Here is a 16,603-nt window from a genome sequence, read left to right on the forward strand (position 1 = left end):
AGTACCCAGTGTGAAGCAGAGTTACTGTCACTCACTTTTTCCAATAACAGCACCCGAAGACTTACATTTACAGGTTTAGCTCTGACCGTTATATATTAAAGCTCTGACGCTGGAGACTCCTTACAAAATAAAAAAAAAGTGAAATAAGCATCTCCTCACAGAACAGTTACTTTAGAAATAACAGATTAGAACATAAATGACAGGAATGACAGGCCCATAAGATTATTCAGGAACCCCCCACACACACACTCTCTTGGTTTAAAAGTAGGCAGACAGAGAGAGAAAGTCACAGAGCCACGTGTGCCAATCTGAATCATATTTTTGAAACCTATTTATTTCTCAACTGCTGTAAATATAATTTTAAGTTCTGTAGTTTCACCATCTATTATACACACACACACAATATATATATATATATATATATTCCATGTGTAATCTTAGTTTACATGAAATGATTACACATGAAATCCATGTGTAATCTTAGTTTGTTTATGTTAATAACTGGTTTTCTGTTGTGGTTCTTGTTTTCTTTTTCTTTGTTCCTTTTTTTTGGGGTCTGGCTGAGTTTTAATGAATGAGTTTGTGCAATTTTGTACAAAGTGATGTACTTGACATACTACTTTATATTTCTGTGAATAAAAACAGAGTGAACAAACCTGTTAACAAATGACCTTGGCCTCTGTTTTCTTTAAAGAAAGATGGGGGCGGGGAGAGAGAAACAGTGGAGCTCAAGGAGGGCTGGGTTAAACATGATTAGATGAAATATCGGTACGCTTAGCTAATTACAGTTTATTAACAGTTTATTATACACCGTATTACCATGATTCAACGATTTATACATTTGAAAACTTTCTCTGGAATAAAATATGACAGGACATGCTGATAATAATATAGTGGAGTCCTCCACTCCTTTCATTTTATGCCAGCATGACGCCATCTAGGGAGCATTTGATTAACTGCAGAAGCCCAAAATAAAAGGTATAGAAGATAACTTCTTTGAGAAACCCCAATGCATTTGATCACCACACTGTACTTGTTACAAATCTCAATGATCATGACTTAATAGTTCTTTTTATTATTATTATTATTATTATTATTATTATTATTATTAAAGCTAAGGCTTATAATAAACAGATTTTTAAAAAATGTGCTATAACACAAACTTGTCACAGATGTTCCACATCATTAAATTGAACTATAAATGGATCAAAATGATGACGTGTCGTTCTTTAATAATTAAGATTGTGTTATTATTGGCTGTGATGTCATGATGTAAGAGGAATAAAACTCTTCAGGATGTTCTGTTGAGCCGGTGACAAGAACGCTTTTTTTTTCCTTCTTCATCTGTCCGCATTATACCACCCTGTCGTTGATTATTTTCCTATAACAGCATGCCTCATCATGTTTTATTCGTCTTATAGCACAGAAATGGTTATACCAATGATCCTGTGCTGTCAGGCTTACATAGCTGATGACATTTGAAGCATATATTGTGTGTTGCTGTGAATATTTCACACTAGTTTCAGTCCGTACAGGATTTCGTCGAGGGTTTTTGTGTGTGTGTGTGATTGTTGTGGCCAAAAACGTTTTTTTTTTCCCTTCCAAAATCTGCGATCCAACTGGCGGAGATTTTTGTGCGTTTTCCACGGAAAACTACTCGAATTGGCGAAACTGCAATCGCACGAAATTGTCTTTCGCAGTGATGTTTGTTGGGGAAACAAGACTTTTTAGCGGTACTCGTGATCGATACTCGTTAGCACTGATCACAAAACCATAATAAAGCATGTGATTAAAGTGTATGAGATGTAATTCGATCTTGACAAACTTGACACAAGTTTCACAAATATCAAATACACCATGGCTTTTATTCAACACCCTGAGGTATTCATGCTGTAAGCGTCATGAGGTTACATTTGTTGTATCCTAAAATAAGTATTGTGCAAATGATGCAGTTGTGAACAGCTGGAGTTACGCTAAACAGGAGCTAAAATTCCAGGGATAAAATAAATAACACGTCAGCTCTTGGTGCATTTTAAAGCGCTACATGATCCAGGTAAGGTGCATAGATTAAACAGAATCAACATCTATCCGGCTGCGTTCAAGATCCGGAAGTTTCTAAATCAATTAAATCAACTGAAATTGAAAGACAAGCTAGTGGAACTCGGGAAAACACGTGTACCTTGGGAACCGTATCGAATTTCCTAAACCAAAGAAAATGATATATTATATTACACAAATTTTATTATTATTTAAAAGGCTAAAACATGTCCCGTGAGACGTTTCATCCCAGTTTCATCGTTCTTTGTGAGACATGCCACGATTGAGTTGTTTATTATTTATTATTATTACTACATTATTCATTCAAGCTCTAAGCTTAATTAAGTGACTGGTCACTATTTGATGTGACTTTAGTACGTATCTTTTACTTGGAGAGGTGCATGTAGTGTAAAGCACAGGTTTCCAATCCGGTTCATCACAGAATACGTCCCGTCCTCAACATTTTTCATGTTTTCTCCGCTCCCAACACGCTTGATTCAGATAATTAGCTTAATCCCTAATTTCTCCATCTGGGGATTAATAAAGTATTATCTTATCTTATCTTATTATCAGCTGAATTCTTGAGCAGTGAAAACATGTGCAGGACATGTGGGGTAATCCAGGACCAGAGTTGGTTTCCTGCACTTCCTAACTCTAAAATCTAATCTAAAGATCCAAGAACGGTCCTTAAAGGTGCATTAGGTTACGAGATTTTTTTTAAAGCTATGACCTCTAACAGTTAAGTAGGTGAATTCGACATTTGAAATATTTATTTTTGAAAAATCCTGGAGCCCATGCCCATATTCCCGCCCATTAAAGTGTCTTTAAGCCACTTAAAGGTCCAGTGATAGTTTTTTTGCTTGTACAAATAACCTGGAAGACATGATTTAAAAAAAAAACAAAAAAACATTAAGCCATGGCTTTAGCAAAAGTGTATTAAGTTGCTGAGAAAACACGTTTGGATAACTGAATTCTGGTCCAAAAGGGCTTGTTTGTGTTCGGATGTGGCTCCTGTCAATCATCATATAGACACTCTAGGGACCGCTGTAGATCCGGGGCGGAGCTTCGTGAACATGGGTGGGTCTCTAACAGCTAACTGTTAGAGCACTAATGCACTTTCAATACATACTTGTGTTAAAGTCCTTGTGAAGTGCCTCGAAACGTGCAGCGTTCTTCGATGTGTTGACGTCATTTACACTGAAACAGGAAGTCAGGGCGGGACATATCGAGTAGTCCCTCCCCCTTTTTAAACGGCCAATAGATTTTAGCTTACCTCACAGCCCGAGTTAAGCCGTGCTCGATAGTCAGCACCATGGACGCGAGCCTGAGCGACGACGATGACGCGTTGGATTCACTTGTGGAAGTTTTTTCCTCCACCTCCTTCAGCTGTTCCAGAGAACCTCGCAGAATCTTCTACCGACAAAGCAAACGAACCAGCGTTCGAACATCCAAAGACACATTTGCTTGTGAATACGATTTCTCTCGCTCAACAGCGGCAACTTTGGCGAGGTCATATTTATAACGTTTGTGGGCGGGACACTTCGGATTCTACAAAGCGTTTGATTGGACAGAAAATCTGATGAGACTCTGAAGTGCAGAATGATGTCATCAGAATCGTCGATCCGTATCTTTGGTAGCGAGAGACTGTACATTTTGAATACACATATATATATATATCTTCTAAATGTGAATTTTGTCATTGTTTTGGAGCGCACTTATCACTTATGGATAACCTTAAGGCTGACATATTCGTATTAAAAAGCTACAAAACTGCCATTTTGATTTCATGTGGACTTTAAGGCCACAGGTTGACCCTTTATAATTCTGCATGTTGTACATATCTTCCAGGTTGTTTGTACAAGTAGGGGGGATAAAGACTATTGCACCTTTTAAGTGACAGTCTTTTTTTTCTGAGAGTGTAAACCAGGGGAGTCCAATCTTATCCGGAAAGGGTCGGTGTGGGTGCAGGTTTTCATTCCAACTGAGCAGAAGCCAGACCTGAGACTACTGAAAGCAAAGTTCAACTGATTAAACAGGTGGAATCAGGCGTGGCTCCAGACTGGTCAGAATGAAAACCTGCACCCACACCGGCCCTTTCCGGATAAGATTGGACACCCCTGGTGTAAACCTACGGGTCACTCTACATGTCTATAAATGTGAGCGAATGGAAAATATTATGATTTCAGACTGAATAGGAGAACAACCCCTCCAACCAGCAGTGCACCGACCGCCATCTCAGTCCCCTTTTCCAGTTTCCATTTCCGGAAGTCCTCTTGTTGTATCTGTTCTCTCTGCTCTCTCCACCGGCGCAGGGTCTGCTCTCTCTCCAGCTGCTCTCCGTAATGCGCTCGAAAAAAAGCGTCGAAGTCGAACCTGGGCTTTTCTCCTGCGCCCGGGACGGACCGGAAGCGCCGCCTCTGCGGATGATCATGATGATGATCCGAGTCTTTCCGAGAGGGTCTCCCAGCACTTTGGACGTCCGCCAAGCTCAGGACACCGCGATCATACTTCCTCCTGAGGCTGACGCTCCCCAGCACCGTGTACGCTTCACTGATCTCGGAGAAGCGGCGCACGGCTTCATCGCTACCCGCGTTCCTGTCCGGATGGTAGCGGAAGCTCTGGCGGTAGTACGCAGTCTTGATCTCGGTCTGCGTGGCGTTCGGGGAAACCCGCAGAATGTCATAATACGCGGTTTTACTCGTGTGAAGTGAAGAGTTGTTGTTGTAGCTGTGAGATCGGGTGATGATCAGAGCAGCGGGACAGCGCGGCGGTTTCTCAGTCACGTGCAGGAGAAGAGAGCAGTACGTCCTGGAGATCTGCTTTTCGGGGTGATGAGCGTTATAATTATTTTTCTCGAATATCCTCAGACTGAAAAATGCCCCAAAAACGACAACACGAGAACGACTGGTTATTGAGAATGCACGATTTGTTTTAAAAGGACAAATTGTGAATACACCGGCTCCCACTTTCCCACTGACCTCCGCCATTACGGAACGGAACGTCAACATCCGGCCAGACCGGAGGTAGTACTAACTACGATTTTATCTTTGTTAAAAAAAAATAATAAATGTTATTAATAAAAAAAAAAATATAAAATAAAATATATATATTTTTAAATAAAATAATAAAAAAATTCTAGTAAGGTCAACATAAAATAATCATAATATTACCACAAATTTCAATCGCTTGTTTAAATTTATTTACATTTTGAATGTTCTAGGTTAATATGTAAATATTTCTTTCGTTTTATACGCTAAACTCTTTTTCTATATCCATTAACAGCTGTAAACCAATTCAATGATTGACTTTTTCAATTTAAATCACTTCAGTGTTCTCTAATCCTTATTTATTTGTTTGTTTGTTTGTTTGTTTACATAAATCAGTCATTTTTTCTGAGAATAATGTGTAATAACGCTAGAAAAATAATTTTGGTCTGACTAAGGTATTTTTCGTTATTTATTTTCGTTATTTTAAGTTATTTACTCTTTGAATCTCAAATACATTACAAAATAGTCTGCTATTATGATCATGATACAAGAAAGCACGTAGAATAAGCTAAATTCTTTATCTATAATTTTTTTTGTTTAATTATTGAAGTGTATATGTTCATTATTAATATTGAATATGATCGAATAGGCCAATAAATACATTACAATATTAAATTAAATACAAACACTACCTCCTGCTCCCCCTGTACAAAATGATCTTTTTTTTTCCAAAATGAACGAAAGAACTAACGTGCAATAAGTTTTTAAATATAAAGAAAACACAAATATTGCAAACTATGCATATTTTACAAAACACACATATATCGCAAAGCTTGAATATATAATGATTTAATTTAATTTCCTGGTACTCCTTGTACTGCAACAAGGCGACACAGCACAACCCCATCAACACTTGTTTTAAAGGATCCACATCTTGAAGAATTTTATCTAATGGTAATGTGATGTAATGTTCCCAAAATGTCCCAAAATTCTTTTGAACTTTTTGATGCATGTAAAAGCATAATAAAATGAAAAGTCGATAAAGCATGTGTTTTTATCCATTTACTTTGGCCTTTTCCTTGTACCTTTCACACTGTATATGATTAACAAAATAAAATAAATGGATATCTCAAAAATGAATCACTTGATTTTTCACCAACATAGTTCAGAGCATTTTCTAACGCCTGTCTCTTTAAGAAGTTTTGGATGCGTCGCCTAAAAGTGACGTCATCTCGGCTGGCCATGTAGATACATGTGTATATAGTGATCTTCCTTGTTTTTTTGTTATCTATAGCAATAAACACCGCGTTGGTTTGTATTTTTCTGTATTTAGTCTGATATTGTAATTCCCAGACATAAACATGGCTGCTAGTTGTCGCAGACCCGAGCACATGGCACCTCCGGAGGTGGTGAGTATTCAGAGATGTTAATTTTATATAATATAATATAATATGATTTGATTGGTCAGAAGGTGTTGATTAATGTTCTATAAGAGTAGATCGGACAGTAGTTCCACCTGCAAGTCAAATCACTGGTTTAAATGAATAATTACATCATTCCACATAATCAAAAGTAATAATAAATTATGTATTATTTTTTTTTAAAAGTGCTGTTATTTAACAAAGGAAAGCATATTATCATAGATGTGACTTGGCTTTCCATAAAGAGACCATTAATTTAATATTTACGGAAGGAGTCTCCAGTGTCAAGTCAGTATGTGCAATTTTTGTTGTCTTAATTTACTGTTTATCGGTGCTATATAACATAACATAAGCGATAAAGGGAAATAACTTGTTTTGCCTCTGTTCCACAACATTAAATGTAACTATAAATGAATTAAACACTTTGATGTCATAGTGAAAAAAAAATAATAATAAATTGCAGTGGTATAAAGGAATAAAACACTGTACACATTTAAGTGATTTAAAGGAACTGTGTTTCGTGAACGTTCCGCAACACTAAATGTAAACTGGAAATAAACTATTAAAAAAAAATATGATGGCATTAATAAAGTTTTAAAAAATTTGTCATTGTTGGCAAATCGCTGTGGTATAAGAGGAATAAAACACGTTAGGAAGATAACATCAGTGTGATAACTAACTTTACTTCATATCAGGCTGCATTGCTTATTTTCCTACTTATTTATTCTTTACTCTTACATTGCATTAGCCAATATCTTTTAAATGTCAATAACGTGAAAAAACATTGTTTTGTGTAATTTTTCTGTGCTTTAGAAGCATCAGACAGAAACAGTGCAAGCTTCTGACTCGTTTCCTGTTTGATTTCATTAGAAATAAAAATAGAAATATCTTATTAGAGATGAATACATTGTTTTGCCTGTTCAAAGTCTTTAAAATCCGCTTGTTTTAAAAAGCTGCTCAATAATTGAAACCTACTCGATCTGTATCAACTCAAACCTTGCAAACCTAGTTAAAGTAAAATCTCTTCTATGCTGCCCCTCCTAAAGTTTACTTAATTGTATTTCGCAGTTCTACAATGAGGAAGAGGCAAAGAAGTACTCTCAAAAGTAAGTGTCTTAGACAGTCTGACAAAGGCAAGCGGTTGACATGCTGAAGTCATGATCAGCAGTTTTGTGTTTCTGTAAGGTTGTCAGTGATAAAACGCTTGCTGTAATGTGCTCTGTAAAGCTCTCGGATGATCGAGATCCAGACCCAGATGTCGGAGAGAGCGGTGGAGCTGCTGAACTTGCCAGAAGATCAGCCTTGCTATTTGCTGGATGTAGGGTATGTACTTATGGTGTTTGGGGTGAAATGCATATAAAAACGCATATTAGTTTAGGTACACGGTCTAAAACACTTGCAGTACTTTGTAGCATTTCAACTTTTTATTTATTTATTTATTTATTTTATTCCTTACTTGGCCAGTTTTTTTCCCCCTAGGTCGGTTTTTCTAGAACAATACAGATATTTGACTGGTTAGTGCAGAGAGAATGTGAACGGTTCTGGATTGTGCTGTGTATGCTACAGTCTTCTGTTTGTATGTTCCTGTGTCTCTTCAGCTGTGGCTCTGGACTCAGTGGAGATTATTTATCAGAAGAAGGCCATTACTGGGTCGGTGTGGACATCAGCACTGCCATGTTGAGTGAGTGCGAGTATTCACATCCATGTACTGTAACGATATTACATACAGTAGTAGCAGTAGTGGTGGTCGTTATTATTAGACTTAGATTTATCTAATGTGGAGCGTCTGCTCTGCAATGTAGTAACAAAAAATGTTCATTTGGTTCTTCTGAATTACATGAATATAAGAGAGATTGGTTGCTCTTTTCTTCTGTAAGATGTCGCCTTGGACAGGGAGGTGGACGGAGATCTTGTTCTAGGAGACATGGGGCAAGGAATGCCTTTCAGACCAGGGACTTTCGACGGCTGTATCAGGTACACAATGTCCAGACGTTCCAAGAAAACGATCATTATTTATTTTTACATATCCAGGACAACATTTTCTCAGGAAAGACTCCAACATATCCCAGTTCACTTCTACCTATTTCATACTTAGATTTTCTAATTCTAGAGTATTGAACTTGAAGCCATTCCTTGAAGTGTAAGCAAAAAAAAAAAAGTTAATAGAAGGTGTTCAAAAACCCTTTATAATTGAAAAGACATCATTGTCATCTACAGTATCTCCGCCCTGCAGTGGCTGTGTAACGCGGATAAGAAGACGCACAGTCCTCCCAAGAGACTCTATAGCTTCTTCAGCACACTGTACTCCTCTCTGGTAGGAATTTCTTCCAGCTAACACGAAACAGCGATTCGTTCTGTATTTAAAATGAAATATCTGTTCTGTTTGATTCATTTTTAGACGAGAGGTGGCCGTGCCGTCTTCCAGATTTATCCGGAAAATTCCGAACAGGTGACATCTACAAATTAAATGAAGCTTATTTGAATTTTTTAAATTAAGACTTGGGTGGCATGCTGTTATTGGAAAATATTTCACACTAACGATAACATCAAAGAACAACACAATGTACTTTTTATCCTTTTATAGTTATTTTTAATGTCCGTGAAATGGGTTAGTTCACGTGCGTTATAACAGCTGTAAACCCTGTTTTTCTCGTTAAGTTTCTAAGACGTAAAGCCCTCCATCCTGAACAATCGGAACACTTTTTCTCTGACTCTTACACAATGCTGACACTGGAGACGCCTTCCAAAAATGCTAAACAAACATCTCCTTACAGAAAACTTCACCATGTTAGAAATGATCTACATGTACATGTCCCTCTCCCAGTGAATTAGTTGTCGCTATAGAAACGATACCATATTAGATCGAGGTCGCACGATAGGGGATTTTACCGATACGGATAACTAAGTTGGGCGGAGCCTGTCGATAACCGATTAATCAACCGATAGTTTTTAAAAGTGATTCTGAATGAAAACATAACACTCAAAGTGAAAGTTTGCAGAATGTTATTACAAAAATAAACCGTACTGTCTGTACTGTGAAAATGTACTGTATGTTTTCTAATGAAATAGGTATTCATATATATATATATATATATATATATATATATATATATATATATATATATAACTATTCATAGATATTAATCCAAAATTTATTTTTAAAAAACACTTCAAATAACACAACAAAATTTGTCAGTGAGAATTTTTCCTTCGCCTCTAGAGGCCGCTCTCGTACTGCATAAGGACAACACACTCTTCTCAGGCTCTTCTGCCACGGACGCAACCGGGAAAAACTATCGGTGTGGATTTTTGCTGATAACGACAGTTCCGATAACGGTTATCGGTGCCATTTAATCAGCAAAACACATCGATCGGTCGACCTAGTATTAGAACAAGTGAACTGGACATATGTAATGTAATCAAAGGAAACCTCGTAGCCACGACAGGACGTGAACAAGGACGTGTTATTAACGCAGGGTTAACTTTGGCATCTCCTTCCAGCTGGAGCTGATCACAGCCCAGGCCATGAGGGCAGGCTTCACCGGAGGCATGGTGGTCGACTACCCCAACAGCAGCAAAGCCAAAAAGTATGTGCTCCCCATTTTACAACATACCCTACAAACTCACTTGTTCTGTCGTGTCAGTGTGTATTTCTAATAAACTAATCATCACGTGCGCGCTTCCGGAAGGTTCTTCCTCTGCCTCTTCGCTGGTGTGTCTGGTGTCTTGCCCAAGGTATGTAGCTTAATTAATTAATTAACTAATGTAGCTTAATTAATCAAACGATTGAGCAAAAGATTTTGCTTTAAAATATTAAGACACCTTTGTTTTGCTGTATTTAAGGGTTTAGGGACGGAGCCTGTCGACAGGAACGTTTCGAATCAAGCGCAGTTCACAGGACAGAGGTAAGAAGGTAGTTTTCTTTCTGTAGGTTCAAAGTAAATGAGCTGTTTAGTGCTAGGGTAGAAACACACTTGATCTTGGTATTGACACAAAAGGAAAAATGTAACCCGATACAAATTAGCATTGGATTTTAAAGCAAAGCCGTTCATACTAAAGCGTGTTAAAATCACAGACGTAAATGAATTATTTGTATGAATTATTTCTGCGAAGCTAAGCAGTTTTTGAGATCATAAATGCAAATGAAGTGATGCACCAACACAAAAATTATTTGTTGAAACCAAAAAAAAAACCCAAGTGCTGAATTTTTGTTTTTCATTATTTTAATGGATTTTGCTTAGTTTCTATGAATTATTTAATCAGTTAAGCACTTTTTATATGTCCCATTACTATCGAAATGATTTATGAAGTGTTATGTTTTAGTATGATGAATTGTATCCTTGAACAAATTGTCAATTTTCATCAATTGTATTCTTTCATTTTTGGGGATTTTTTTTTTTCTTTTTTCCATGGACGTAATTTGTATTGGTTTAAATTTTGGTACACGTAATTTAGTTAATATTTATTATTTTATTATATTTAATGCGCATATTATTTATACGTTTGAAATATATATATTTTTAAAAATTGTTTACTTAATTTGTTTTTAATTTTGTATTAAATTATACTGTACATTTATTACTTGCAGTGTAAAGAGGTAATGACTACTATGCATGAACCCTAACCCTCATACATCAATCAAACATCAACGTAACATAATAAGCATGCATTAACCTGATAACTGTTTCACGGTTTAGTACATGGATGTAGACAAATTGTCACCCCTTAGTCGGAGGTCTTGTCCATGGCTCGGTGCAGGTTTCAGTTCTGTCCTGTTCTGAATGGACCTGGACCAACAGAGACAGAGGGCAGTAGTTCTGTCTGACTCTAGCCTCGTCATGACAGGTTTTCCTCCCTCTGACATTAACACAAATATTAAACAGTGTCCTAGACTGTTCCTGTACCAGACAGTAATTTTGGTAAACACCACTGCTTGTTTTAATTGTTGAATTCAAGTCACTCAACGTTGTGTGTCCTTTTGTGGAACCAAAGATCTCGCTTCAAAAACTTGAAAGGCAAGTCCCTGAAAAAGAGCAAGGACTGGATCAAGGAGAAGAAGGAGAGGAGGCGAAGGCAGGGAAGGTACGTATCTCTGGTATCTTCCACGCATTTTAGGCCTGCCACGATAATAACTTTATCGACTTATCGTACAATGTCTGGACGTGACCTCGATCATGTTTGCTGACCTCGATATCGCCCATTGTGTTTTCATGCGTGTTTGTGTACATAAGATAAGATAAAGACTTTATTGATCCCACACTGGGGAAATTCCCTCATTACAGCAGCTCAATTACACACACACACACACAAAAAACCATTATAGTAAAGAATACACATTAAATAGGAATTGAATTGGAAAAAATGTCTAAAAATATATACGATACGAATAGAAAAACAAGGATAACAGTAGTGAAAAATAATAATAATGGTAATATGTACACTACGAACACCTCAATGTATGTATGAATATATACAGATGAGTAACAACTCGTTTATATACAGAAAAGTGATCAATGGGTTATTGCACGGTTAACATTAAAGGGTGAGCAATCAATGGGATGGGATCTGGATGGAAGCAGATGTTGCTCTAAAACCTGTATATACCTTTCAGCATTGATGGTGACTTTCCAGATGTGCAAACTGCCCATTCCATAGGCATTAACGCACCCCCATACCATCAGAGATGCAGGCTTTTGAACCGAGCGCTGATAACAAGCCGGATGGTCCCTCTCCTCTTTAGTCCTCTTTAGTTTAGAAGACACGGCGTCCATGGTTTCCAGAAAGAATTTCAAATTTCGATTCGTCTGACCACAGAACAGCTTTCCATTTTGCCTCGGTCCAGTTTAAATGATCTTTGGCCCAGAGAAGACGGTGGCGTTTCTGGATCATGTTCACATATGGCTTCTTCTTTGCATGATAGAGCTTTAAGCAGCTTTTGTGGATGGTACGGCGAACTGTGTTCACAGACAATGAGTTCTGGAGGTGTTTCTGAGCCCATGCAGTGATTTCCATCACAGAATCACGCCTGTTTTTAACGCAGTGCTGCCTGAGGGCCCGAAGATCACGGGCATGCAAGACTGATTTTTACCCTTGTTCCTTGTGCACAGAGGTTTCTCCAGATTCTCTGAATCTTTTGATGATATTATGTTCTGTAGATGATGAGATATTCATAGTCTTCATAATTTTACATTGAGGAACATTTATTCTGAAATTCTTAGACGCATTTTTTCACAGATTGGTGAACCATCTGTGCCCATCTTTACTTCTGAAAGACTCTGCCTCCCTAAATACTCTTTTTATATCCAATCATGTTACTGACCTGTTCCCAATTAACCTCCAGCTGTCTCTTTTTCCTAACACTTACTCCTCCAGCCTTTTGTTGCCCCCGTCCCAACTTTTTTGAGACGTGTTGCGGCCATCAAATTCACAATTACCTTATTTTTTTTTTCTTCAAATGGTACATTTCCTCAGTTTAAACATTTGATACGTTTTCTACATTCTGTAGTGAATGACATATTGGGTTTATGCGATTTGCAAATCTTTGCATTCTGTTTTTATTTACATTTTACACCGCGTCCCAACTTTTTTAGAATTGGGGTTGTACATTTATTAATATTGATGATCTCGTTTCAGGGATGTGAGGGCAGACACGAAATACACAGGCCGCAATAGGAGACCTCGCTTCTGAAGACGGTTGTGACCGATGGTCTGCTTCAGGCTTCGTCTTTGCCTGTTCAGATGGACTTTACGGACTAAACAAGATGGCCGACTCTGTGGACTTGTGCAGTGTGGGATTTTGATGGAAGATGGGATAAATGGATGACTACCATGGCTCTATAATATGGTTTTAGACAGCAAATGATTTCTTCCTCATTTTGAAGGCACGAAACGCTGTTATTAAATAAAAATAGCCACCCTTGCTTGTGTATTATAATGATGCCAGACAATTAAAAGGTTCAATCAAGGCATAATGCTTAATGAGTGATAATGATTTATGGCTACAGTCAGAGTTTGTGTAGCATTTTTGAGTGAATGACATTGAGCTCGCGTTTATGTTTACCCCATGCTTATGGGGGTTTCCTCCCTGGTACATTGGTGACACTAAATTGACCTCTAGAGTATCACCTCAGAGTTTGTGAGTGCAGGGTGTCCTGTGATGGACTGCTGTTCCATTCAGGGTGTATTCCCAGCCCTAGCCCAGGATAGGCTCGGAATCTAGGATAAAGGAATTACTAAAGATGAATGAATGCGTGAATGAATGAATAGCCTAAAGAGCGTTACTAATGTCCTCCAGCAGAGGGTGCTCTCAACACAAGGGCCTCCTAAAACCACATACTGTACTCCCGTACTAAACAATAGTCTAATCAAAAATTAGAACACATTATATCACTTATAATAGTGGTAATTAGCATCATAATGGTGGTTTATATTTTTAAAAAATATTGTTTTGGCTTTTAATGTAGCTTTCATCTGCACTTTAAAAAACAACAACCCAAAAGCCCTGAAAGATCTGGATTACTTATGTATTTATTTATTTTTTAAAAGGATGGATTGACAAAACAGACAGACAGATCATTTCTTATTTAAAATAATTAATAAAAAAAATCTTTGTTAAATATAGGTGTGCAACAATTATTGGCACCCCATGAATTCACACGAGAGAAACTTTTTTTCTTTTTTTTTTAATACACCTGCGTGTTAGGAACAGGAAATTGTTGAACCATGACTACCTGATTCACAGGGGTTTAAATATGAGGTAACACACAGGCCAAATTCCCTTAGTCATTCATAACAATGGGTTAGACCATGGAATATAATGTATCTCACAAAAGTGAGTACACCCCTCACATTTTTGTAAATATTTGATTATATCTTTTCATGTGCCAACACTGAAGAAATGACACTTTGCTACAATGTAAAGTAGTGAGTGTACAGCTTGTGTAACAGTGTAAATTTGCTGTCCCCTCAAAATAACTCAACACACAGCCATTAATGTCTAAACCGCTGGCAACAAAAGTGAGTACACCCCTAAGTGAAAATGTCCAAATTGGATCCAAAGTGTCAATATTTTGTGTGGCCACCATTATTTTCCGGCACTGCCTTAACCCTCTTGGGCATGGAGTTAACCAGAGCTTCACAGGTTGCCACTGGAGTCCTCTTCCACTCCTCCATGATGACATCACGGAGCTGGTGGATGTTAGAGACCTTGTGCTCCTCCACCTTCCGTTTGAGGATGACCCATATGTGCTCAATAGGGTTTAGGTCTGGAGACATGCTTGGCCAGTCCATCACCTCCACCCTCAGCTTCTTTAGCAAGGCAAAAGACATTATCATGCTGGAATACTGCCCTGCGGCCCAGTCTCCGAAGGGAGGGGATCATGCTCTGCTTCAGTATGTCACAGTACATGTTGGCATTCATGGTTCCCACAATGAACTGTAGCTCCCCAGTGCCGGCAGCACTCATGCAGCCCCAGACCATGACACTCCCACCACCATGCTTGACTGTAGGCATGCTTGACTGTAGGTACTCCTCACCTGGTTGCCACCAAACACACTTGACACCATCTGAAGCAAATAAGTTTATCTTGGTCTCATCAGACCACAGGACATGGTTCCAGTAATCCATGTCCTTAGTCTGCTTGTCTTCAGCAAACTGTTTGCGGGCTTTCTTGTGCATCATGTTTAGAAGAGGCTTCCTTCTGGGACGACAGCCATGCAGACCAATTTGATGCAGTGTGCGGCGTATGGTCTGAGCACTGACAGGCTGACCCCCCACCCCTTCAACCATGGCGAGGCCTGTTCTGAGTAGAACCTGTCCTGTTAAACCGCTGTGTGGTCTTGGCCACCGTGCTGCAGCTCAGTGTCAGGGTCTTAGCAATCTTCTTATAGCCTAGGCCATCTTTATGTAGAGCAACAGTTCTTTTTTTCAGATCCTCAGAGCGTTCTTTGCCATGAGGTGCCATGTTGAACTTCCAGTGACCAGTATGAGGGAGTGTGAGAGTGATGACACCAAATTTAACACACCTCCTCCCCATTCACACCCGAGACCTTGTAACACTAACAAGTCACATGACACCAGGGAGGGAAAATGGCTAATTGGGCCCAATTTGGACATTTTCACTTAGGGGTGTACTCACTTTTGTTGCCAGCGGTTTAGACGTTAATGGCTATGTGTTGAGTTATTTTGAGGGGACAGAAAATTTACACTGTTACACAAGCTGTACACTCACTACTTTACATTGTAGCAAAGTCTCATTTCTTCAGTGTTGTCACATGAAAAATTATAATCAAATATTTACAAAAATGTGACGGGTGTACTCCCTTTTGTGAGATACTGTAGCTGTGATGTGCAGCAAAAGGTTGTTGAGCTTCACAAAATGGGAAGTGGCTATAAGAAAATAGCACAAGCATTGAAAATGTCCATTTCCACCATCAGGGTAATAATTATGAAGTTCCAGTCAACTGGAAATGAGGAACGGTCTCAGATCCCTTGCCATGTATTCTCCAACCTCATCAGGTGTTATAGGAGAAGACTCAGAGCTGTTATCTCGGCAAAGGGAGGTAGCACAAAGTATTGACTAAAAGGGTGCAGATAATTAATGCACACCTATATTTAACAAAGAGATTTTTTTTATAAACCTGTGTTGTGCTTGTAATTGTTTGATATCCATGAGAGCAGAGTATTTTTGTGAATCTTTTTGAACAAAAGATCAAAAGGTTAAACAATACAAACTAATGTTCACTGCCTTCTTTGCTCATATTTACCAAGGGTGCCAATATTACTGGAGGACATTGTGTGTGTGTATTTAAAAATATATTTAATTAATTAACAATTAAACAAGTTTCCTTAAAGATATATTTGAATGATTCATAATCAATCAATCAGTGTTATTTAAAGGAATAAAGTGACCTGAAGGTTCCTGTAACATAAAATCCAATTCCCATAAGAACCACCAAAGGTTCTCCTAGGAACCCTTTTTTGGAACGTGTGTGTTTTTATTTTTTATTTTTATTTATTTTATTTTATTTTTAAAGATTTTGCAGAATCCAAAACGGAATTTTTTGAACGACGGCGCGCGCTTACAGTGTCATTCACAACACCCTCATCCATCAACCCAACATCAAACAGTTCGGCGGCTGATGACGCGTGAAAGCGCG

At 38.2% G+C, this 16,603-nt stretch overlaps 2 protein-coding genes across 2 annotated transcripts; one reads left to right on the forward strand and one right to left on the reverse strand.

The window, feature by feature from the left end:
- Positions 1 to 1,846: 1,846 nt before the first annotated feature.
- On the reverse strand, positions 1,847 to 5,121 carry dnajc30b (DnaJ (Hsp40) homolog, subfamily C, member 30b). Its single transcript, XM_053651410.1, has one exon. It carries the CDS (start codon positions 5,043 to 5,045, stop codon positions 4,212 to 4,214), a length of 834 nt encoding a protein of 277 aa, XP_053507385.1. The 5' UTR covers positions 5,046 to 5,121; the 3' UTR covers positions 1,847 to 4,211.
- A 1,116-nt stretch (positions 5,122 to 6,237) lies between these two features.
- bud23 (BUD23 rRNA methyltransferase and ribosome maturation factor) lies at positions 6,238 to 13,586 on the forward strand. Its single transcript, XM_053652051.1, has 12 exons — positions 6,238 to 6,433; positions 7,514 to 7,551; positions 7,673 to 7,768; positions 8,044 to 8,126; positions 8,323 to 8,419; positions 8,663 to 8,759; positions 8,844 to 8,894; positions 9,947 to 10,032; positions 10,135 to 10,180; positions 10,289 to 10,350; positions 11,438 to 11,527; positions 13,079 to 13,586. The coding sequence occupies exons 1-12, from the start codon at positions 6,386 to 6,388 to the stop codon at positions 13,131 to 13,133; spliced, it is 849 nt and encodes a 282-aa protein (XP_053508026.1). The 5' UTR covers positions 6,238 to 6,385; the 3' UTR covers positions 13,134 to 13,586.
- The last annotated feature ends 3,017 nt before the right edge of the window (positions 13,587 to 16,603 follow it).

The sequence above is a fragment of the Ictalurus furcatus genome, chromosome 20, assembly GCF_023375685.1.
Source record: "Ictalurus furcatus strain D&B chromosome 20, Billie_1.0, whole genome shotgun sequence".
In the NCBI taxonomy this organism is placed as follows: domain Eukaryota; kingdom Metazoa; phylum Chordata; class Actinopteri; order Siluriformes; family Ictaluridae; genus Ictalurus; species Ictalurus furcatus.

Bases quoted from the DNA above. Each gene is read 5' to 3' on its own strand.
- dnajc30b (XM_053651410.1), bottom strand. From the start codon at position 5,045: ATGTTGACGTTCCGTTCCGTAATGGCGGAGGTCAGTGGGAAAGTGGGA.
- bud23 (XM_053652051.1), top strand. From the start codon at position 6,386: ATGGCTGCTAGTTGTCGCAGACCCGAGCACATGGCACCTCCGGAGGTG. The intron at 7,769-8,043 runs GTATGTACTTAT...GTGTCTCTTCAG, and splicing joins TGCTATTTGCTGGATGTAGG to CTGTGGCTCTGGACTCAGTG. The intron at 8,127-8,322 runs GTGAGTGCGAGT...TTCTTCTGTAAG, and splicing joins CATCAGCACTGCCATGTTGA to ATGTCGCCTTGGACAGGGAG.